Here is a 17,889-nt window from a genome sequence, read left to right on the forward strand (position 1 = left end):
GGTATCCAAACAACCTCCTAGCAAAATGTATGCTTTGAATCTGCACTAGCAATTAAAAAGAGTTCAAATCAAATCTAACACTCTTACCCCGCCATTTCTACCAAATCTTTTTAATTTTTATTGACAAAAATAAACTCAATCTGTGTTACCATTAATCTAAAGTAACTCTTCACAAAAAACACTCTTACCTCGTCATTTCTACCAAATCTTTTTAACTTTTATTGGTAAAAATAAATTCAATTTGTGTTACCATTAATCTAAAGTAGCTCTTCACAGAAAATGGGCAACAACAGAAATACTTCTATTTCTTTCACAGTCGTTGATGTTTTTCAAAAATTGATAAGAGCAAATCAACCAACACAAGAACAATTTCTTTCAATAATTTTTTTTAAGTCAATGTCGGTCAAACATGAACATTTGTTTCAAATGTTGTAGCAATACACTTCTTTTGCTTTGTCGTTTCGGAGCCGTTATAACGACCTCCAATTTCATTAGAATTATAGATTTATGACGACTTTTTTAAATTTTCTCACCGCAGAAAACCCTCTGCACCTGGTTAAAGTATCCAGTAAAAGAACAAAAAGCACTGGATTGTTGGAAAATATATGGTAAATAACTGAAAACCTTGTAAAAGATTAGGAGAAAACACGTTTTACATTTTAGATAAAGAAAATTAAGATTACAGAAAATTATTATTTTGGTTGCAAAATGATACAACATAGAAACATTCACATTAAAATTTGTACAACAATCAATCACACCCCTTTTGGGTTATTCTCTTCAATTTATTTTAAACAGAGACTGCAGGCATGGCTTCCTTGATATTTTTCATTGCTGCTTGCAAGGTTGATAGGGATGCCGCATAAGACATTCGTACGCACTTGTCATCACCAAATGATCTCCTGGAACAAGCGCCACCTGCAAATTTAAATACTTAATAAGTTAAATACGGGTGTTTAAATGGCGAAACTAAGCAATAGAAGAAAAGTCTCAAGGAAATCATCTTATGATAAGGCCACTCAGATCTTCCAAGCAGTGTCCTATGTAGATGTTCATCTATTTGATTTTATTCTGTTTTTTGTTCGCCACATAGATGTGTCGGAATTCTGAGCACTACCTTATTCTATGTATAAATGACACTTACAGGGATACATCCAATGTTATTACCATTCCTTTTTCCAGAAGGTACCAGCAGAGTGATTCTGAGTCCGTGCTGATACCAAACCCTTCAGCGCTTCTGATCCGTAATAGGAGCTGCAATCGAGGAACATGTAAAATGCTCCCTGCACCAAAAGTGGTTTGCTTTAATGGATCAAGCTAGCTAGCAAGAGGAAGGAAACGAGGGAGGGAAGTCGAAATTTGTACCTGCGGCTCTGATATCTTGACACCTGGAAGTTCTTGAAAGTTTTCAACCAAAAAACTCCCCGCTCACGGAAAGCTTTTACCATAACTGTGAATGCTTCCCCACCAGCATAACCAATTCCTAGAGCAGCAACTCATGCTTTCTGGGAAGACAAATGCTATCCCACACGACTTTGCGGGATGGTTTCCCGCAAAAACGGTTTCTAAGACGTTGGATGAGCTTATAAACGGTTAGACTTGCATTCAGTTTGGGACCCACCACTTTAAGTTCGGGACCCACCATTTTCCCTAAGTCTTCTAAATCTGGGTTTTAGTTGTGGGACATAGTGATCTAACGACTTATAAGACGCTTTTGCAGGAAGGCATCCCACAAGGTCGTGCGGGATAACATTGCTCTTCTGGGAAATGCTGCTAGCTCCGGGCGTAATCTGGAGACCATTGCATGAATTAGCACTTGCAATATATAAAAGGATTTAAACAGAATGACATCTACAAAAAGAGTCTTGATAACACTAGCTATCCCTTTGGTCATGATGATTTTCTTAGTAGGATGCATGATCGATCTTGGTCCTATGCCCTTGCACAAGGTGAAGGCTGGGTAACCCCTTGAAGATTGATACAACCCAAGGCATCAACACTGAATATATTAAGCGGTGATAAACACTTGACGAATCGTAATTTTTGTGGTCAGGAACTTATTTACAGAGTCAATCAAATTTGATCATGTACAGAATAAACAGTTAACAAATATCTGTCAGACCTGGTATCATCTCGTGAAATAACTAATGTGGTACCATTCTGCATTCAACATTATTTATAATTCCAAGAACTGGAACATGAAAAGCAAGAGTTAAAAGTGGTACCTGACTCTGGATCTTATCACATGCTGCAATGAAGTGTTTAGGACCAGCAATATATCCAAGGCTCCAACCAGTCATTGCGAAGGCCTACAGATGTTGCACCAAGAAAGTGTCGATCAAATCCCATTTACATTATTATTATTATTATTATTTTAGCTGCTAACAGGTCGGACAGACTTAGGATTGCCACTAAATTACCTTAGAAAACCCGTTAACTGTTAGAGTTCTCTCCCGCATGCCTGGTAAAGATGCAAAAGCTTGTATGAGTAGCTGGCGCGTAGATAATGTGCTCATATATATTACCTAAAAGGAAAAACAAGAAAATACTCAAACTATTAACCTTCAAAGGTCTTTCATTATAGATTTCATGTTTGCAATCATACCAGCAGCCTGTGATGTTTTGCAACAATTTTCTGCAGCAACTTGTTGGGACAAACAGATCCAGTTGGATCGGACGGGAAACATAGAATAAGTATCCTTGATTTTTCTGTGATTTTAGGTTTTATCAGCTCTGGGTTTACTAAAAAAATCGTCAAAAATGAGAGTAGGAACAATCACAGCTTCTGCCATTTCAGGATAATTGACCCAAAATGGAGCTGGGATTATAACCTAATATAAAAGAGGTAGTGTCAAAAACCTTTGTAACAGGTGACATGTAAAGTTTGAGTAACAAAGTCAATAAAAACATAAGCTGAGGAATTAGGAAAGTCAACAACGGTCTCCAACAGTGAAGGCTGCAAAGCTAAGAAGAAATGAGAAAAAAAAAGAGCTACAAATTTAAAAAAATATAGCTAAGACTAAATGAGGAATACAAGAAAGTCTAAGGACCTCAGAAGAAAAATGCAACCAAAGCTTGCAAAATGCACTGCTTGGCACCATTACTAACAACAATCTGATCAGGTGTATATGTGAGGCCATTCTCCGCCACATAAGAAGAAAAACAATACAATTTAAAATCGTTCTTAAAAATAAAATCCTGAAAAGTGAAAAGGGACCGAATCGTAATGACAACTATTCGTGAAAACTAACCCTGAAGCTTATGGCAGATTGCTGTTCGAAGTTCCATTGTCCCTGCATTTGGAGATATTCAAAGCCAGGTCAAATACACCGCCAGATATGATCTCATTAGTGAGTTCTCGGCCTCTATATATACAGTTTAATAACTACTTGGGATAAGTGTGATGGAGTGCCTGTGAGACTGACACCGTCTTTAATGAGAAGGGTGATAAGTAACTCGAGTTATTGAACCTGTGGTTAGATTGGTAATAGTCGTCTAGTCTTAGTCTTTAATGACAAGGGTAAAAAGTAACTGGAGTTGGTGAACCTGTGGTTAAAGTAGGTAAACCTCGTTCACTCCGTACACTTTAACTTGAAGCTTGATAATAGTTTTTTCCCCAATTTCTCGTGTGTTCCATTTTTAGGGCATCATGAAGACTCGCAAGATGGCTGCTGCTGCACAACAAGAGGCTTGCAGATACAGAGGAAACATATGCAAGATTTTAAGTGGTGATAATCATCTACAGTTCTGTGATAAACATTACAAGTTTCATACTGATTTTCTGAGAAACAATCCCTCGATTCTGAAGAAGTGGCATCATGATCTTCTTGGGTCTGACAGTACTCCAGATCTAACGAAGAAGAAGAAGAGGAAGCAGGCTCCCGATCAGCAGAGATCCATCCTACCTCCAGACGAAGAGCGTTGTTGTAGAAATGATGGAATGATATGGAGATGTAAGAATTTCAGGATGAAGACTAAAAGTTATTGTCAACAACATTGCACTTCTATTTTTCTGCATAACAAGAATCGTCTTATGAAGAAGAAGAAGAATAAGAAGAACAGTGGATCTGATTTTTCTAAGAAGAAGAGGAACAGTGGATCTGATTCAAATTGCACTAAACGGCCGGGGAAACGGCAGCTGACGGACCAACCATCTACTAGTAATCCTTCCACCAGCTGTGAGTAAACTCCTCTAAACATACATTCCCCCCTTTTCGTTTCGTTTGCTTCCAATTCAGAAATTTCCTGTTGAGTTAGTCCCCTAAGAGTAAGAATCACTGCAATGTCTAGGTAATTGGGGATTTTTTTTTATGCAGCTGATGGAATTGTAGGTGCTGGTTCTGTCAAAATTGGTGCAAAGAGGAAAAGAGTTGAAAGAATGTCAGGAGAACTAAAATCATTCACAGGAATTAGGGAAACTAGGGCCTCGAAACGGAGGAAGATGTTAATGGAAGGTGGTGAAACAAGTAATCAACCAGCTACAAATGATAACTTTGAATGTGAGTAACTCTTACATAAATTATGGTTTCGCTTGCATTTTTGAAATTATGGTAATTAAGAAATTTCATAGTTTCATCTGTTAAGTCCCACACAGGTACAATAAGAATCATAACATTGTCTAACTAATTGGGAATTTTCTATCCAGCTGATGGAATTGTAGGTGGTGCTTCTGCTGAAATTGGTGCAAAGAGGAAAAGACTTGAAAAAATGTCAGGAGAACCAAAATCATTGACAGGAATTAGGGAAACTAGGGCCTCGAAACGGTGGAAGATGTTAATGGAAGGTGGTGAAACAAGTAACCAACCAGCTGCAAATGATAACTTTGAATGTGAGTAACTCTTACATAAATTATGGTAATTAAGAAATTTCATAGTTTCATCTGTTAAGTCCCGCACAGGTACAATAAGAATCATTGCATTGTCTAACTAATTGGGAATTTTCTATCCAGCTGATGCAATCGTAGGTGGTGCTTCTGCTGAAATTGGGTCAAAGGGGAAAAATGTCGAAAGAACAAAAGGGTCTGGAGAACCTGTAATTGAATTGGAGAGCGTGAACCTTTATAAAAGTAACTGCTTTGAATTATCTATGGAGCCTGAGAAGAATAAGGTGGAGCTTGAGAAGAATCAAGTAGAGCTTGAGAAGAATCAAGTAGAGCTTGAGAAGAATGAAGTAGAGATTGAGAAGAAAAAGGTGGAGGTTGAGAAGAATAAGATGGAGCCTGAGAAGAATAAGATGGAGCCTGAGAAGGTGGAAGCGGAGCTTGAGAAGAATGAAGTAGAGCTTGAGACGAATGAAGTAGAGATTGAGAAGAAAAAGGTGGAGCTTGAGAAGAATAAGATGGAGCCTGAGAAGGTGGAAGCGGAGCTTGAGAAGAATGAAGTAGAGCTTGAGACGAATGAAGTAGAGATTGAGAAGAAAAAGGTGGAGCTTGAGAAGAATAAGATGGAGCCTGAGAAGAATAAGATGGAGCCTGAGAAGGTGAAAGCGGAGCTTGAGAAGAATGAAGTAGAGCTTGAGACGAATGAAGTAGAGCTTGAGAAGAAAAAGGTGGAGCTTGAGAAGAATAAGATGGAGCCTGAGAAGAATAAGGTGGAGCTTGAGAAGAACGAAGTAGAGCTTGAGACGAATGCAGTAGAGCTTGAGATGAATGCAGTAGAGCTTGGGAAGAAAAAGCTGGAGCTTGAGAAGAATAAGATGGAGCCTGAGAAGAATAAGGCGGAGCTTGAGAAGAATGAAGTAGAGCTTGAGAAGAATGAGGTGGAGCGTGAGGAGAATGAGGTGGAGCGTGAGAAGAATAAGGTTGAGCTTGAGAAGAATGAAGTAGAGCTTGAGAAGAATGAGGTGGAGCGTGAGAAGAATAAGATGGAGCCTGAGAAGAATAAGATGGAGCTTGAGAAGCATGAAGTAGAGCTTGAGAAGAAAAAGGTGGAGCTTGAGAAGAATAAGATGGAGCTTGAGAAGAATGAAGTAGAGCTTGAGACGAATGAAGTAGAGCTTGAGAAGAAAAAGGTGGAGCTTGAGAAGAATAAGATGGAGCCTGAGAAGAATAAGATGGAGCCCGAGAAGGTGAAAGCGGAGCTTGAGAAGAATGAAGTAGAGCTTGAGAAGAAAAAGGTGGAGCTTGAGAAGAATAAGATGGAGCCTGAGATGAATAAGGTGGAGCTTGAGAAGCCTGAGAAGAATAAGGTGGAGCTTGAGAAGGTGAAAGCGGAGCTTGAGAAGAACGAAGTAGAGCTTGAGACGAATGCAGTAGAGCTTGGGAAGAAAAAGGTGGAGGTTGAGAAGAATAAGATGGAGCCTGAGAAGAATAAGGTGGAGCTTGAGAAGAATGAAGTAGAGCTTGAGAAGAATGAGGTAGAGCGTGAGAAGAATAAGATGGAGCCTGAGAAGAATAAGTTGGAGCTTGAGAAGCATGAAGTAGAGCTTGAGAAGAATAAGATGGAGCTTGAGAAGAATAAAGTAGATCCTGAGAAAATGAAAGTGGAGCTTGAGAAGAAGAAGGTAGAGTGCACTGAATTCCAGGATAAATTAGCGGAGGTAGAAGAAACTAGAAAGAGTACTTCTAAAGATGAGAATGCAACTGAATTATGGAGAATGAAGTGTTCCAATTCGGAGATTCTAGTCCAAAGAATGGAAAATGAAAATTCAACAATTGGATGTGTTGAGACACGCATTTCTAATTTGGTGAGCCTAGTCCCGGGGAATGGAAAAGAAAGTTCGATATTGAGATGTCAAGAACTGAGTTACTCTGAAAAGATAGAGTCTGAAGCGCGGGGTTTGCAGAATGAAATTACTCAAACTGGTGAAAAGCAAAGAGATGAAAACATGAGCAAACCTAATGCTGAAACCAGAGGTGAAGGGAGCAAGGATTCTCGTGCGTATGAACTGAAAGCCGAGGAGAAAGTGCTGAATGTTGAAGAAGGGAAGGGTTGGGGCTGTTTGGAAGAGAGACCATCTCAACATGGATCATCATCTCAAGCTGATCTGGAAATGTGTAAGAAGACTTTCGTGAACTTGGTCTCTGACTCAATTGACGGTGGTGATAGTCTTGGCGCGGAAGATTCTCTTGGTGACTCAATGGATATGCTGGCGATGAAAAATTTGAATATGAACAAAGACAAAATGAAATGGAATTCTGAGGCTGATATGCTTTCTTCAGTTGAAGAGGACCCTGAGTTTTGTATGAAAGCTGTTGGTGCTCTCTATCAACAGGAAATACCCGAAGATGAAATATATCCCAAGGGATTGGTCGATTGACAATGACACACTCAGGTATATTAATAATTCTGTGCACTTTTCTTTTATTTCCAATTCGTTTACTGTTTTTGTTGTTACAATACATTAGCTTGTTCAATGTTGCAAGAATCTGGTAGCTTGTTGGTTTTCATTCATAAGCTATCTATGCTATTACATTTTCTGCTTAGGAATTCATAGGTTATTTTATCAACATCTCAAATAGCCATATCATATAGATATACAATTCCCTGGTTCATATAAATATCTATGCTATTTCTTTTATATCACAACATCTGAAGACTTATTTCTTAGGAAAAAAAATATGTCAGGGGTGAATGACATTTACCCTTTTTCTCATATCCCAGTCTAAATATTAACTCTACTGCAAACTTGTGGTTGTAAATTCTCAATACAGTTAGTGAAGATACAATATTATGATTCTGTAAATAGTTTCAGTTGGCTTCGACGCTACCTCCCTCTTAAATATGAAATTTCGGTATCTGCACTGACTGTGGACTTTGTATATCAATTATCAACAGAGATGGGTGGACCAGGAAAGTTTAGTAGTCGACTTTTCAATAATTGTCAGATAAATGATTTGCTGCGGTCCCGAGATTTCATATCTGTAGGTGTCATGTGAATGGTGGGAGCAAGTTATTCTCCTGCTCATCGCTGCACGTATACAGGGCTGGAAAGCCAACCTGCAAAGTGTGCATAGTTATTTCGAAGTACAATATGGAAATGAGAAGAATCAACAGTAGTAGTATCTTTTCTTGGTTTTCTTTTTCATACACTTTTGGCGTAGATTGATATTTTCTCTTAACAGGTGTATTACTTTTGCCAAGTTTGTGATGGATGGAGACAGTTGAAGACATTAGAATCTGAAGCGGCTGATGACTAGAAGCTACTGAAGCAGTTATTCAGCATCTACCAAAACGGAAAAGATCTTTTTTACCTTCCAGCTACAACTGCTAAGTGGCCTTAATTTTTTGCATTAGATATTGCAATCTTTCATTTCTTTTTAACCTCTAATTTTGCACACATGTGAAATGGAAAACTGGTTAATATACCCAGCTGTACATTGGATGTGTGTTGACTCTGCAATGTAATAAGCCATACGGAGTATTATGGTAGTTGCCCTTTAGGTTGTTTTGAGATGCCTACATGGTTAAAAAACAACCCTTGTTTTGCTCAGGAAACTGATAATGTTATGCGTAAAATTAATCTTATTACTGAAGTTAAAGCTGGATTACTCTATTTTTTCCTCTGAATTTTGCTTATTAGAACTAGTAACAAGGCAGTGGTGACTGTGTTGCAAACTTAGCTAAAAGACGATATCTAGTGTCTTGGTTTTCTGGTTACTGAATTGCTGCTATAAATATGTAGTAACTCATATAATGTAGTAACTCATATAATGGTTGTCACACTTCAGGTTGTTTTAGTAGGTGCCCATGGAGGAAAATAACCCTTGTTTAGCTCATGGAACTGATAATGTTTTGTGTAAAATCTTATGACTGAAACTAAAACTAGATTACCACCTTATGTTTTTGGATTGCAATGTCTCTTAATTTTTTTCAATAGAACTAGTAACAAGGTTGTTGACTGTTGTTGCATAGTCGGCATAAATAACCAAATCTAGTGTCGTGAGTGCATTTCTTGGGGTCTGACGAATTCTGTGTTGCAAAATTTTCTGGTTACGGAAAGGTGCGTCTCTTGGGTCTGTTTCATTACCAGTTCTTGTGTGATTTAGTTTTCGTAATACATTAAGTTTGAAATATAATTTTATTCTGAAGAAGGCAAAGCTGAGACTGCCTAGCCAGCCAAAACCATCTGCGAATTAGTAGACCTCCTCCTCTCTAGATGCAAAGGTTTTGAATCTTATTATATTTGTTGTATACCATTCAATTTGTTCAGATTTGTCAGGTCTTGCTTCTCAAACCTTTGTATCTAGTATCCAAGAAACCGTAGGCAAATCATCTACTCTGGAAGTTTACTGACACCGTGATGAGGATTACTACCTAATGGTGATCTTTCATTAATAGTTCTTTTTGTAGGAGGTTCTTTGATTCTTTCATTATGTGGTTCTGCTCAAAATCAGGTGGAATTTCAGAAACTGATTCTCTTATTCAAATGCTTGGATTTAGTGTTTTGAATTCAGAACTACCCTTCTAATTTGTAATACTACATTACCAGTTGTTCTATTCTTGTTTGCAAGCTGCCGTTTTTGATTGATTGACAAGTGATGCAATTTTTCGCAGTTTCTGGGTCGAGATGTGTACATGAGGAATTCGCTGGTTTGCTAATTGCATTTCCAAGTGTTTTTGTACTTTCATAACTGCAGGATTCCCACATTTACAAGAATAGATGCAACTAAGCACAGTAGGAATTTCTGTAGCCTTGCAGTAACCGTCATATTTTGTGCCAAATTGAGAACCCACCAGGTGAAATTATACAAATGGCTCTTCTTTTTATGGTTAGCACAGCTTTGCCTGCAACTAATGGAGAAGAGAGAGCCATGGTTATAAGCCTTTAGAAACCAAAACTGCGTTGCGTATTTATTTCATTTACAGAAAAATCTATGCTGAAGCAGTGTTTGTTTTTGAAGAATTACCAAGACTGCGCTTTGACTCCTCCAAGTGTAACAAGTACAAGTGAAGGCTTTGAGAGATGAAGTCAATAATGCAGCGAGGTCTACACGGTGCACCAAGAATGACGGCTAGATCATCCTCGTCAAGCAAATGTACAAATTCTGAGCCATAAAATACATGACACTGCATCAAACAATAAGAAATACAAATATCATTAATCACAGCCATGTTTCTAAAACATTTTTATTCAAAGAAGTAGCATTCTTAAACATCTACTAAAAGAAAGGAAAAGAAGCATTAGAAATGACGGCTGTGCGATGCCCGCTATATGTGTGTGCAGGACTGGGAAATGTCTACCTTGGATAAAATCTGATGTTTTATCTTAAATGAATGGTCTTTAAAGTGAGTACCAGGAAAAAGGAGACTTCTGAATGTCACAGCTCCATTGGAAATGATAATTGTTCATGACGAAGAGAATCAGAAGATGCGCAAGTATCGAGTACCAGAACTTAGAACTGAGACTTCTGAATGTCATAGTTAACTATTTGCAACACCATAATTGAACTTTAACATAACACTGCATTTTCTCATAAATGGATTTCATTCGAGTGATACAAAGGACAATGAAGAGAACACTATCATCTCTGAGGCTCTCTTGAGTTTTTACTAAGTACAGACACTAGATATACAAAACAACACTATATATTCCAAGCGCAGACAAGCTACACAATTTTACAAGCTAAATGGATATATGGAGGAAATTAATGAAAAACAAAAGAGAGTAGGAAACTAGAAAATCTGATTTCATTAGTATACGGCTCCCCGCCTTGGTTTTGAGTAGGCGTAACCATTCTACTTTGGTTCTTCTCCACAATTGGATCTGAACTTGACCCATAATATTGAGTACGGAGCAGAAATGAGATCTCCGAATTTCTGCACTGACCACCTCATTGTTTTGAAATGAGATACTTCTGACTGCATTATTAACACATACTCTTCGATGACTGATCAGCTGCCTTGCTTGAGGGATACTCATGGCAAAAATGGGTATGAATCCACATCGAGTAAAAACAGGACAAATTCAGATGTTGTTCATTCTCTTTTATGGATTCCTTTGTGGTAAAAAAGGGACAACTTTCGTCAAGTGGCCAATTGAATGTGACTGTGCTGGTTTGGCGCAGCATTTCCAACTACGGGATCTCTTCTTGCTCCTAAGTTTCCTGAGAATGCGACGTTGTACAACAGATAGACAGTTCTTTGTGCCAAACATTTCCTAGAAGTAGACGACAGCTCTTAAACTGGGTAGTTCCCACCATGACTGTAAAAATCGAACTTTCATAAATTAGTACAAGAGTAAAAGCAAAAGCATGTCACATTTTCTATGTAAACAGAACTGAAGATACAACAGAAGCAACTAAGCCCAGGAGTTCGGTACAGACACATGATTCTGCAGAAAGAATGAAATCTATCTCGCATGAATTGGTCTACGAGTTTATTTGATGGTTAGATTAATCAGAGAAATTCTTTAACAAGATTCATTTCCTGAAAGCGTTTAGTCGATAAATGAAGATTAAAATTAGATTTGATTAATGATTATCCCACTTGATGATTAAAATTGACACGATCCAAAAGGCAGACATAGCAAACCTACAGTTTGTTAACTTTCAAGAAGGTGTTGAGGTATCAAATTCCAAAAGATTAACAAGAGATAAGGTGTACTAACCAAAGCATTTCTCTCCACCGTAGCTTCCGCCCTTATCCCATTTGCAGCACGCTGGAATGCTGGAGGTTCAGAGCCTCCTTGAAGTCCTCCAGCAAGTTCGAAGAGCTACCACAAGCGCAAAAACAACTCAACCATATGATATACAGCGTAAGTCAAACTGGCAATATAAAAGGAAAAGACTGGGGAGAACTTTACCTCATCCAGCAAGCTTTACAAACTCCAACATATGATCTAGGAAGTAAACCAAAGTCCACGAAAACCTTTACATCCTCGAGCTCTTTGAGAAACCGACTCTCATCCCCGAGGTCAAATACTGAAACACAATTTTGTTTTCTACCTTCTCAGTTCCATTTGGCCATCAAGTGCAACTCAGAAAGGTTAAAAGGAAAATCTTAAACCCTCTGAACAGCCTATCCATGAGAATCAAAGCCTCCGAAATCCTATAAAGTATAAACCAAGATTCCTAAGAGAAAACGTCAACAAATGAATTTCTCCGACATAACATGAGAAACAAAGCATCTAAAATACCATGTAAATGTGGCATAAGTGATTTTGTACTAAAAATAAGTTGATTATAATCTCAAAAGGGGTAATAAAGCCATTAGATTACACATATCTAAACTTAAGTTTATGCGAACAAGCTTACTGTCAAGCTCCCTGACTCGGTGTTTTCGAATTTAATCAGGCGTTTAGTTAATATTGCTTTGCAGATATGTAGTGCAACACCTACATGTATACACTATAATGCAAAAACCCATTCACTGATAACATATTACTCGTGTATTATGGCGCAGTTGATTGGTAGTACATGCATGCAAGGAACTCGAAGTACATAAGAAGATTTTGTATAGCATTTGGTTCCAGGCAGAAGCCAGATGATTATCCGAAGATACAGAACATTACAATTCATGACAAGTTATGTTACTTGATTCTTTAATTAATATTAAAAACTGTTGAATAAATATTTTGTGGATTATGGACAAAACTGTCATGTTTCTCAAATGGGCCATAGAACAGAAAATCCTATTGAACCGATCTGTTGATTGAAATTTTCCACTTTCTGGAACTCATCACATTTACAGAAAAAACTAAATTTTTATGCTTGTGCAGAATAACTGATAAGAGATTAACCTCACAGTTTTGATTACCAAGACGGAGATTAGGGGAAAAAAAGAGAAAACAACAACCTCTAATTTGTAAAGCAAGGCAAGAAGACACCTAGGACACTCCCTAACTAACAGAGGACGATGACAAGAATAACCGGAACATGAAAATGAACTAGGAAAGTAGAATGCGTTCACCATTCCAAAGATAAAGAGTTTCATGCTTTAACAATCTAAACTACTCACTGACTATTCAATCGCCAGTCTGCACATCACTAGTATGTTTACCACAGCATTCCTCTTAACTGTTTACATCTCAGACGCTGGAACACAAGGAGCACCTAGAAAGCATCATCTCACGAACACCAATCCGGTGTTTCAATCTCTGGTTGCATTCCTATGCCTCCCAGCTGCTTCTTGATCAATCACTAGCCAAGTTATTTGCGTAGACGGCAGATTTTCAGTGATTGGTTTCCATCCATTACATGACTAGTAATAATAAGAAATAGCTACTCCTATACTTCAGTAGTTGGTAGATAACAATTGCATGTTTAATAGCTCCGATCATAAATCTAGTTTCCAATAAAACCATAACATATATTAAGCGTCCTATTTATTTGTTACTTCAGTCTACCTCGTGATGCACTACATTCAATAAATTGAACACCAGTAAACTATCACAAGTAAGAAATATAATAGAACTGTCTTAGAAAGCTATGAAAAAAACAAAACAAAAAGAAAAAAGATTATATGCTGAGATACTAAACAAAAAAGATTTTCATTGCAGAAGTAGGAGGAAGACTAACTTAAAAAGAAGAATACTGAAACAAAATTCAAATCGGGACATTGCAGAAGGAGGAGGCAGACTTAGACAAACAACGCACATGCTTATCTTACAGGGCACCATCAATGTGAATAATAGACTAACCCGAAATAAATAAGCCTGTAATCATAGGAAACAAAAAACCTAGGATAATCCGTACAAACTATTTTTTCATCCATGCATAGTTTAAAGTCAGCAATATATTTTCGTAATGCCATAGGAACAAAAGCCAAGCTTTGTCATTAATTGAAGCCCTCGGAATAAGAGTCTGCTCAGGACTATCTAAATCCATAAGGCCCGTGTCTCACAACATTTCCGAGTCTGTGATAAGTATCCAAATACGGAAGTTGTTAGAATTTTGTTGCAAGTAGCGCTCGTCCGGACCAACCAATCAACATAACATAAAAATCAATAACACAAACTAGCGGGACATGAGGGCACATGCATTTTAGCACCCACGTTCCAACTAACCCCACATTATAGAAATTTCACTTTATGTATATGATGAATAAGCAGGAGAAAACTTTCTAATAAACTCTAGGCAAGTCTAGACAAGGTCGAGCTCAACAACAGCATTGAGAGAAACAATTGTTTATACAAGGATTCACAATATCAAGATAATGTGTGAAAAGGAAATAAAGGACACGAGGAAGAAAAAGTATGACGAAATCGTACCCGTTGCAAAGAAAAGGCCAGTTTCCAGAAAATGTTAGCCACTTGCTGCAATCCTTCCCGGAACTTTTCATGTTCCTTCGGTCTGGAAAAATTTCAGCATTAGAATACAGCTTTTTCAAATATATAAGAACACATAGCTCATAGTGATAACAGTCATATCCTCAATCCGTAACAGAAAAGCACATGAACTTCAGATACAGGGAAACGTTGCAAAATAATCAGAGAACCTTATTGTCAAAGATTACAGGAATGTGATCAGCTTCTAAAGCACATGGAAAATATGAAAGCTATCCATAATCTCCATGAACAATCCATGTGGAAAACAACCTATTACTATTTCTTGATGTCTACCTGAAGAACACTCAAGCTAAGTAAAGGAAAGCAATGGATCACCAACATCTGCTTTCTAATCTTTGAATAACTTCAGGCTCATAAAAACTTTCGAAGGATGAATTTTCCACCAATAGAGATTGTTAGCTAAAATGAGCCTGGGTATTAGGGATTCGATGCGTTTTTCAGATACCATACAAGCCTTTGCAACTATAGAAAGAAATATAAGTTTGTTTGGGTACTTGGCTGCCACTGAAACCAACAATGTCTTCTTCCAGTTGCTACTAGATCAATGAAAAATTCCCAACAAAAGTATTTCTTGGGTGGGGAAGGTCCTGAGATCAAATCCGATGAATAAGAAAAGTGGTGTATAGCTAGTCAGAGGGTAGGCGGATGTGCTGGGCTGACCGAGGGGCCAGCACATCAATCTAGGCCTAGCTTTGCCACTGTCAGTGACAGTGTACAAAGTAATCGTCTCATGATAAACTATGCTGTAGTGATGTACAAAAGAACCACGTATTTTACATCTATGTTCCAGAGTCATTACCATTCATAGAGTGGATCATCCCCACACCACGTATTTTGCATCTATATTGCGTCAGATGTAGTTTCATACAACTGATGATGAAGTTTACCTTAGAAATGAACTTAAACATCCACAACACATAACAGGTTGGTTAACTAATGATTGAAGGCGAGTAGAAGAAACCAAAAGAGCTTTATTTCCTATGCAAGGCTATGTTCTATATTGAAATTTGTTCTTGGAGGACTCAGAATGATGCATCATTCCAAGTATCTTTTTGCCTGTTCTCTTTTTAGTCTTAAACTTGTGTGGTATTCTTGCAAAGGGATTTTACGTGTAATAAACTTATCAGAAGAGCACGAACACGTATTTTCTGTAGTATTCAACATGTTTAGCATATGAAGATAAAAGATCATGACAAAGCAAATTTAGGACAACTCTAGAATCATAGAAAATACAGTTAAAGGACTGCGCCACTTAATAACTGTATAGCGCATTCTTTGAGAAGCAACGAAATAGCATTACAGTGAAGCTATCTGTAAATCCCAACCAACAAACGCAACCTAAAATATGAAATTATGAGATAACTATTCCACACATAAACCTAAATCTATCGATTTAATAACCCCTGTATAAAGATTATATAAACCTAAAGATTAAAACAACATTAACATTCCACTGTAGGGGTTTTAACGGAAATTTCTGGTGTTTCAAAATCATTTTAGGACTTGATTTCACGTTACAGAAGAGGGTTTCATTTTCTAGCGGTTTCATTTGCACCACAATTTCTAATCAGTTTTGGGCACACAAAAAAAAAGATTGATTTTTTTTATGAATATCATACAAACAACACCTAAAATTACACTTAGAAGCAAAATCATGAAAAACCCATTTCTAAAAAAACAAGATTCATTATATTAACATCATAATCGTCAAGAAAAATTAAGAAAAAAGATCATTAAAGTCACCCAAAAGAGGCGAAATACCATTCAGTGATATAATTCGGTAAAGAGAAACATGAGAAGTTCAAGAAATAAGGAAGAAAACTTACTGGTGAAAACGATTGTTGAGAAAAGGATTCGACTTTTTTCAGAGTTTGGGTTTCGTTTTCCCCAAATCGTCGGATTTCCTCCACCTAAGAGGGAATCAGTGAAAGTGCGAAGAAAACTTTTTTTAAATTACCGGCGGCTCCAAATGCACGGAGAGTTTCGGCGAATCATTACATCATTGTTCCAATTCTGGATATTTAGATAGGTTAGGATTGCCCAAAGGCCATGTCCTTTCCAATTGTGTTGATAACGCGCGCGTTATAGCCCAGGACTGCCAACGTGCGTGTAAGAAAATTCCAACAAAACAATTAATGTAAAAAAGCCTCAAATTTTCGGATCTGTCTAAAATACCCTCTATTCTTATTCAGCATAAAACTAACTGAACAAATTAACTTTACGTATTATCTCGATTTCATCGTTTGTCTTCTTCTAGTTCTCTTTCCTAACCCCTCAAACATAAGAAAAACCAGATCTACAAGTTCATTTTTCCTTTCGATTTTCTCCTAAAACCTCAGATTGGAAACCAAAAATCATAAGTTGAAACAAGTTATGACCTAAAATCAAAAAAGTAGAAACCAAAATCACGAAAACTGGTTAAAATGGTGAAGAAAAATGCTCAACAAGAGAAAAAGAATGATGAACAGGTCAGTAAAACGTTTAAAAATCCTACAAAAGGTAAATTAAATCTTTTGTTCCATGATCTTCGCAAATTATTTAGGGTTTCACCAACTATTTTGTTGATTATTATGGTTAAATAAAACTTTATTCATGTTGTTCTTATTCAGATTGAAAGGTTTCGCCATTTCCGTTTGTTAAATTTGTTTCCACCAGGACTGTTGGTGGTGTTGTCAGCTTATTATAGTTTTACCGATGAAACAATTTTTGATTTCACCATTTTTCCTTGCTAAATTTCTTTCCAGTAGAACTGATGGTGGTGTTGGTTTAATCTTGTCTTTTTGATGAAACCATTTTTTGTTTCATCATTTTGCCTTTGTTAGATTTGGTTCCACCAGAACTGTTGGCGGTGTTAGTTTATTATGGTCTTTTTGATGAAACCATTCTTGGTTTCATCACCCTTTGCTAGATTTGGTTCCACCGGAACTGTTGGTGGTGTTCGTTTATTTTGGTCATTTTTTCCCTGTATTAGATTTGGTTCCACCAGAACTGTTGTTAGTTTTTCTGGTCTTTTTGATGAAACCATTTTTGGTTCCATTATATTCCCTTTGTTAAGTTGTTTCATCGAAACTTTGGTGGTTTTAGTTTATTCTGGTTTTTTCGATGAAACAATCTTTTAATTTCACATCAATAATTTTCTTTTGCGAGTCTAAATATTGAGACATTTGTTTTGTAATTTCAGGAAAGATTATGGACTTCATGTTTGCTATTACATGATGACCCTCTTGAAGGGAAACACGAAGTCTCATGAAAAAAATATATCAAGAAAAAGGTGGAAAACATGAGAGCAAAGCATTCCTATAAGATACTGATAGACAAACCACCAAAGAATTAGAAAAGAAGACACTACTGTCACTGCACACATAAAAATTAGTGTACTATCAACTAGTTGTAATACTTGTAATAGCCTTTTACAACATTGTCTCTTTTCTTTAAAAATGCTTATAATAGTAAAAGATTTAAATGGTTTATGAATGGTTTCAATTATGATTACCACATTTATGTTTATTAGCACCCTGTAACTTAACCCAAACCATATCGATATACCGGATTTGTAGCGAAATGTTATGTGTTTAACTGTTTTATGATAAAACCAAAAACGGTTCCAGCATATTGCAGGTGAAACCAAAAGGAAGAGGGTCATATCACGGCTTACTCTCGTAA

General features: G+C 37.1%; 1 protein-coding gene, 1 long non-coding RNA gene and 1 pseudogene across 8 annotated transcripts; 1 reads left to right on the forward strand and 2 right to left on the reverse strand.

Moving 5' to 3' along the window:
- Positions 1-790: 790 nt before the first annotated feature.
- On the reverse strand, positions 791-3,288 carry LOC113333879 (annotated as a pseudogene).
- Positions 3,289-3,602: 314 nt separating this feature from the next.
- Positions 3,603-8,488, forward strand: LOC113333932 (trichohyalin-like). Of its 5 annotated transcripts, none has more exons than XR_003352445.1 (6): positions 3,603-4,178; positions 4,317-4,499; positions 4,646-4,828; positions 4,949-7,272; positions 7,776-7,964; positions 8,063-8,488. XR_003352445.1 is itself a non-coding variant. In XM_026580294.1 (6 exons), exons 1-5 carry the CDS (start codon positions 3,650-3,652, stop codon positions 7,255-7,257), a joined length of 3,120 nt encoding a protein of 1,039 aa, XP_026436079.1. In that variant the 5' UTR covers positions 3,603-3,649; the 3' UTR covers positions 7,258-7,272; positions 8,063-8,485. The 5 variants fall into 5 exon arrangements, 4 of the variants coding, with proteins under 4 accessions (XP_026436079.1, XP_026436080.1, XP_026436078.1 ...); XM_026580294.1 differs by lacking the exon at positions 7,776-7,964 and having other exon boundaries at positions 4,949-5,352; positions 5,437-7,272; positions 8,063-8,485; XM_026580295.1 differs by lacking the exon at positions 7,776-7,964 and having other exon boundaries at positions 4,949-5,190; positions 5,317-7,272; positions 8,063-8,485.
- Positions 8,489-10,383: 1,895 nt separating this feature from the next.
- Positions 10,384-16,262, reverse strand: LOC113333916. Of its 3 annotated transcripts, none has more exons than XR_003352430.1 (6): positions 16,053-16,262; positions 14,149-14,230; positions 12,939-13,794; positions 11,743-11,987; positions 11,548-11,652; positions 10,384-11,142 (listed from the first exon to the last, which is right to left on the reverse strand). It is a non-coding gene; the product is annotated as an uncharacterized LOC113333916 (long non-coding RNA). The 3 variants fall into 3 exon arrangements; XR_003352429.1 differs by having other exon boundaries at positions 12,897-13,794; XR_003352431.1 differs by lacking the exon at positions 12,939-13,794.
- Between the last annotated feature and the right edge of the window lie 1,627 nt (positions 16,263-17,889).

Source organism: Papaver somniferum, unplaced genomic scaffold, assembly GCF_003573695.1.
Source record: "Papaver somniferum cultivar HN1 unplaced genomic scaffold, ASM357369v1 unplaced-scaffold_135, whole genome shotgun sequence".
Lineage (NCBI taxonomy): Eukaryota > Viridiplantae > Streptophyta > Magnoliopsida > Ranunculales > Papaveraceae > Papaver > Papaver somniferum.

Excerpts from the sequence above, each read along its gene's own strand:
- LOC113333932 (XM_026580293.1), top strand. The coding sequence starts at position 3,650 with ATGAAGACTCGCAAGATGGCTGCTGCTGCACAACAAGAGGCTTGCAGA. Across the intron at positions 4,179-4,316 it reads TAGTAATCCTTCCACCAGCT|CTGATGGAATTGTAGGTGCT; the intron begins GTGAGTAAACTC and ends TTTTTTATGCAG. Across the intron at positions 4,829-4,948 it reads TGCAAATGATAACTTTGAAT|CTGATGCAATCGTAGGTGGT; the intron begins GTGAGTAACTCT and ends TTTTCTATCCAG.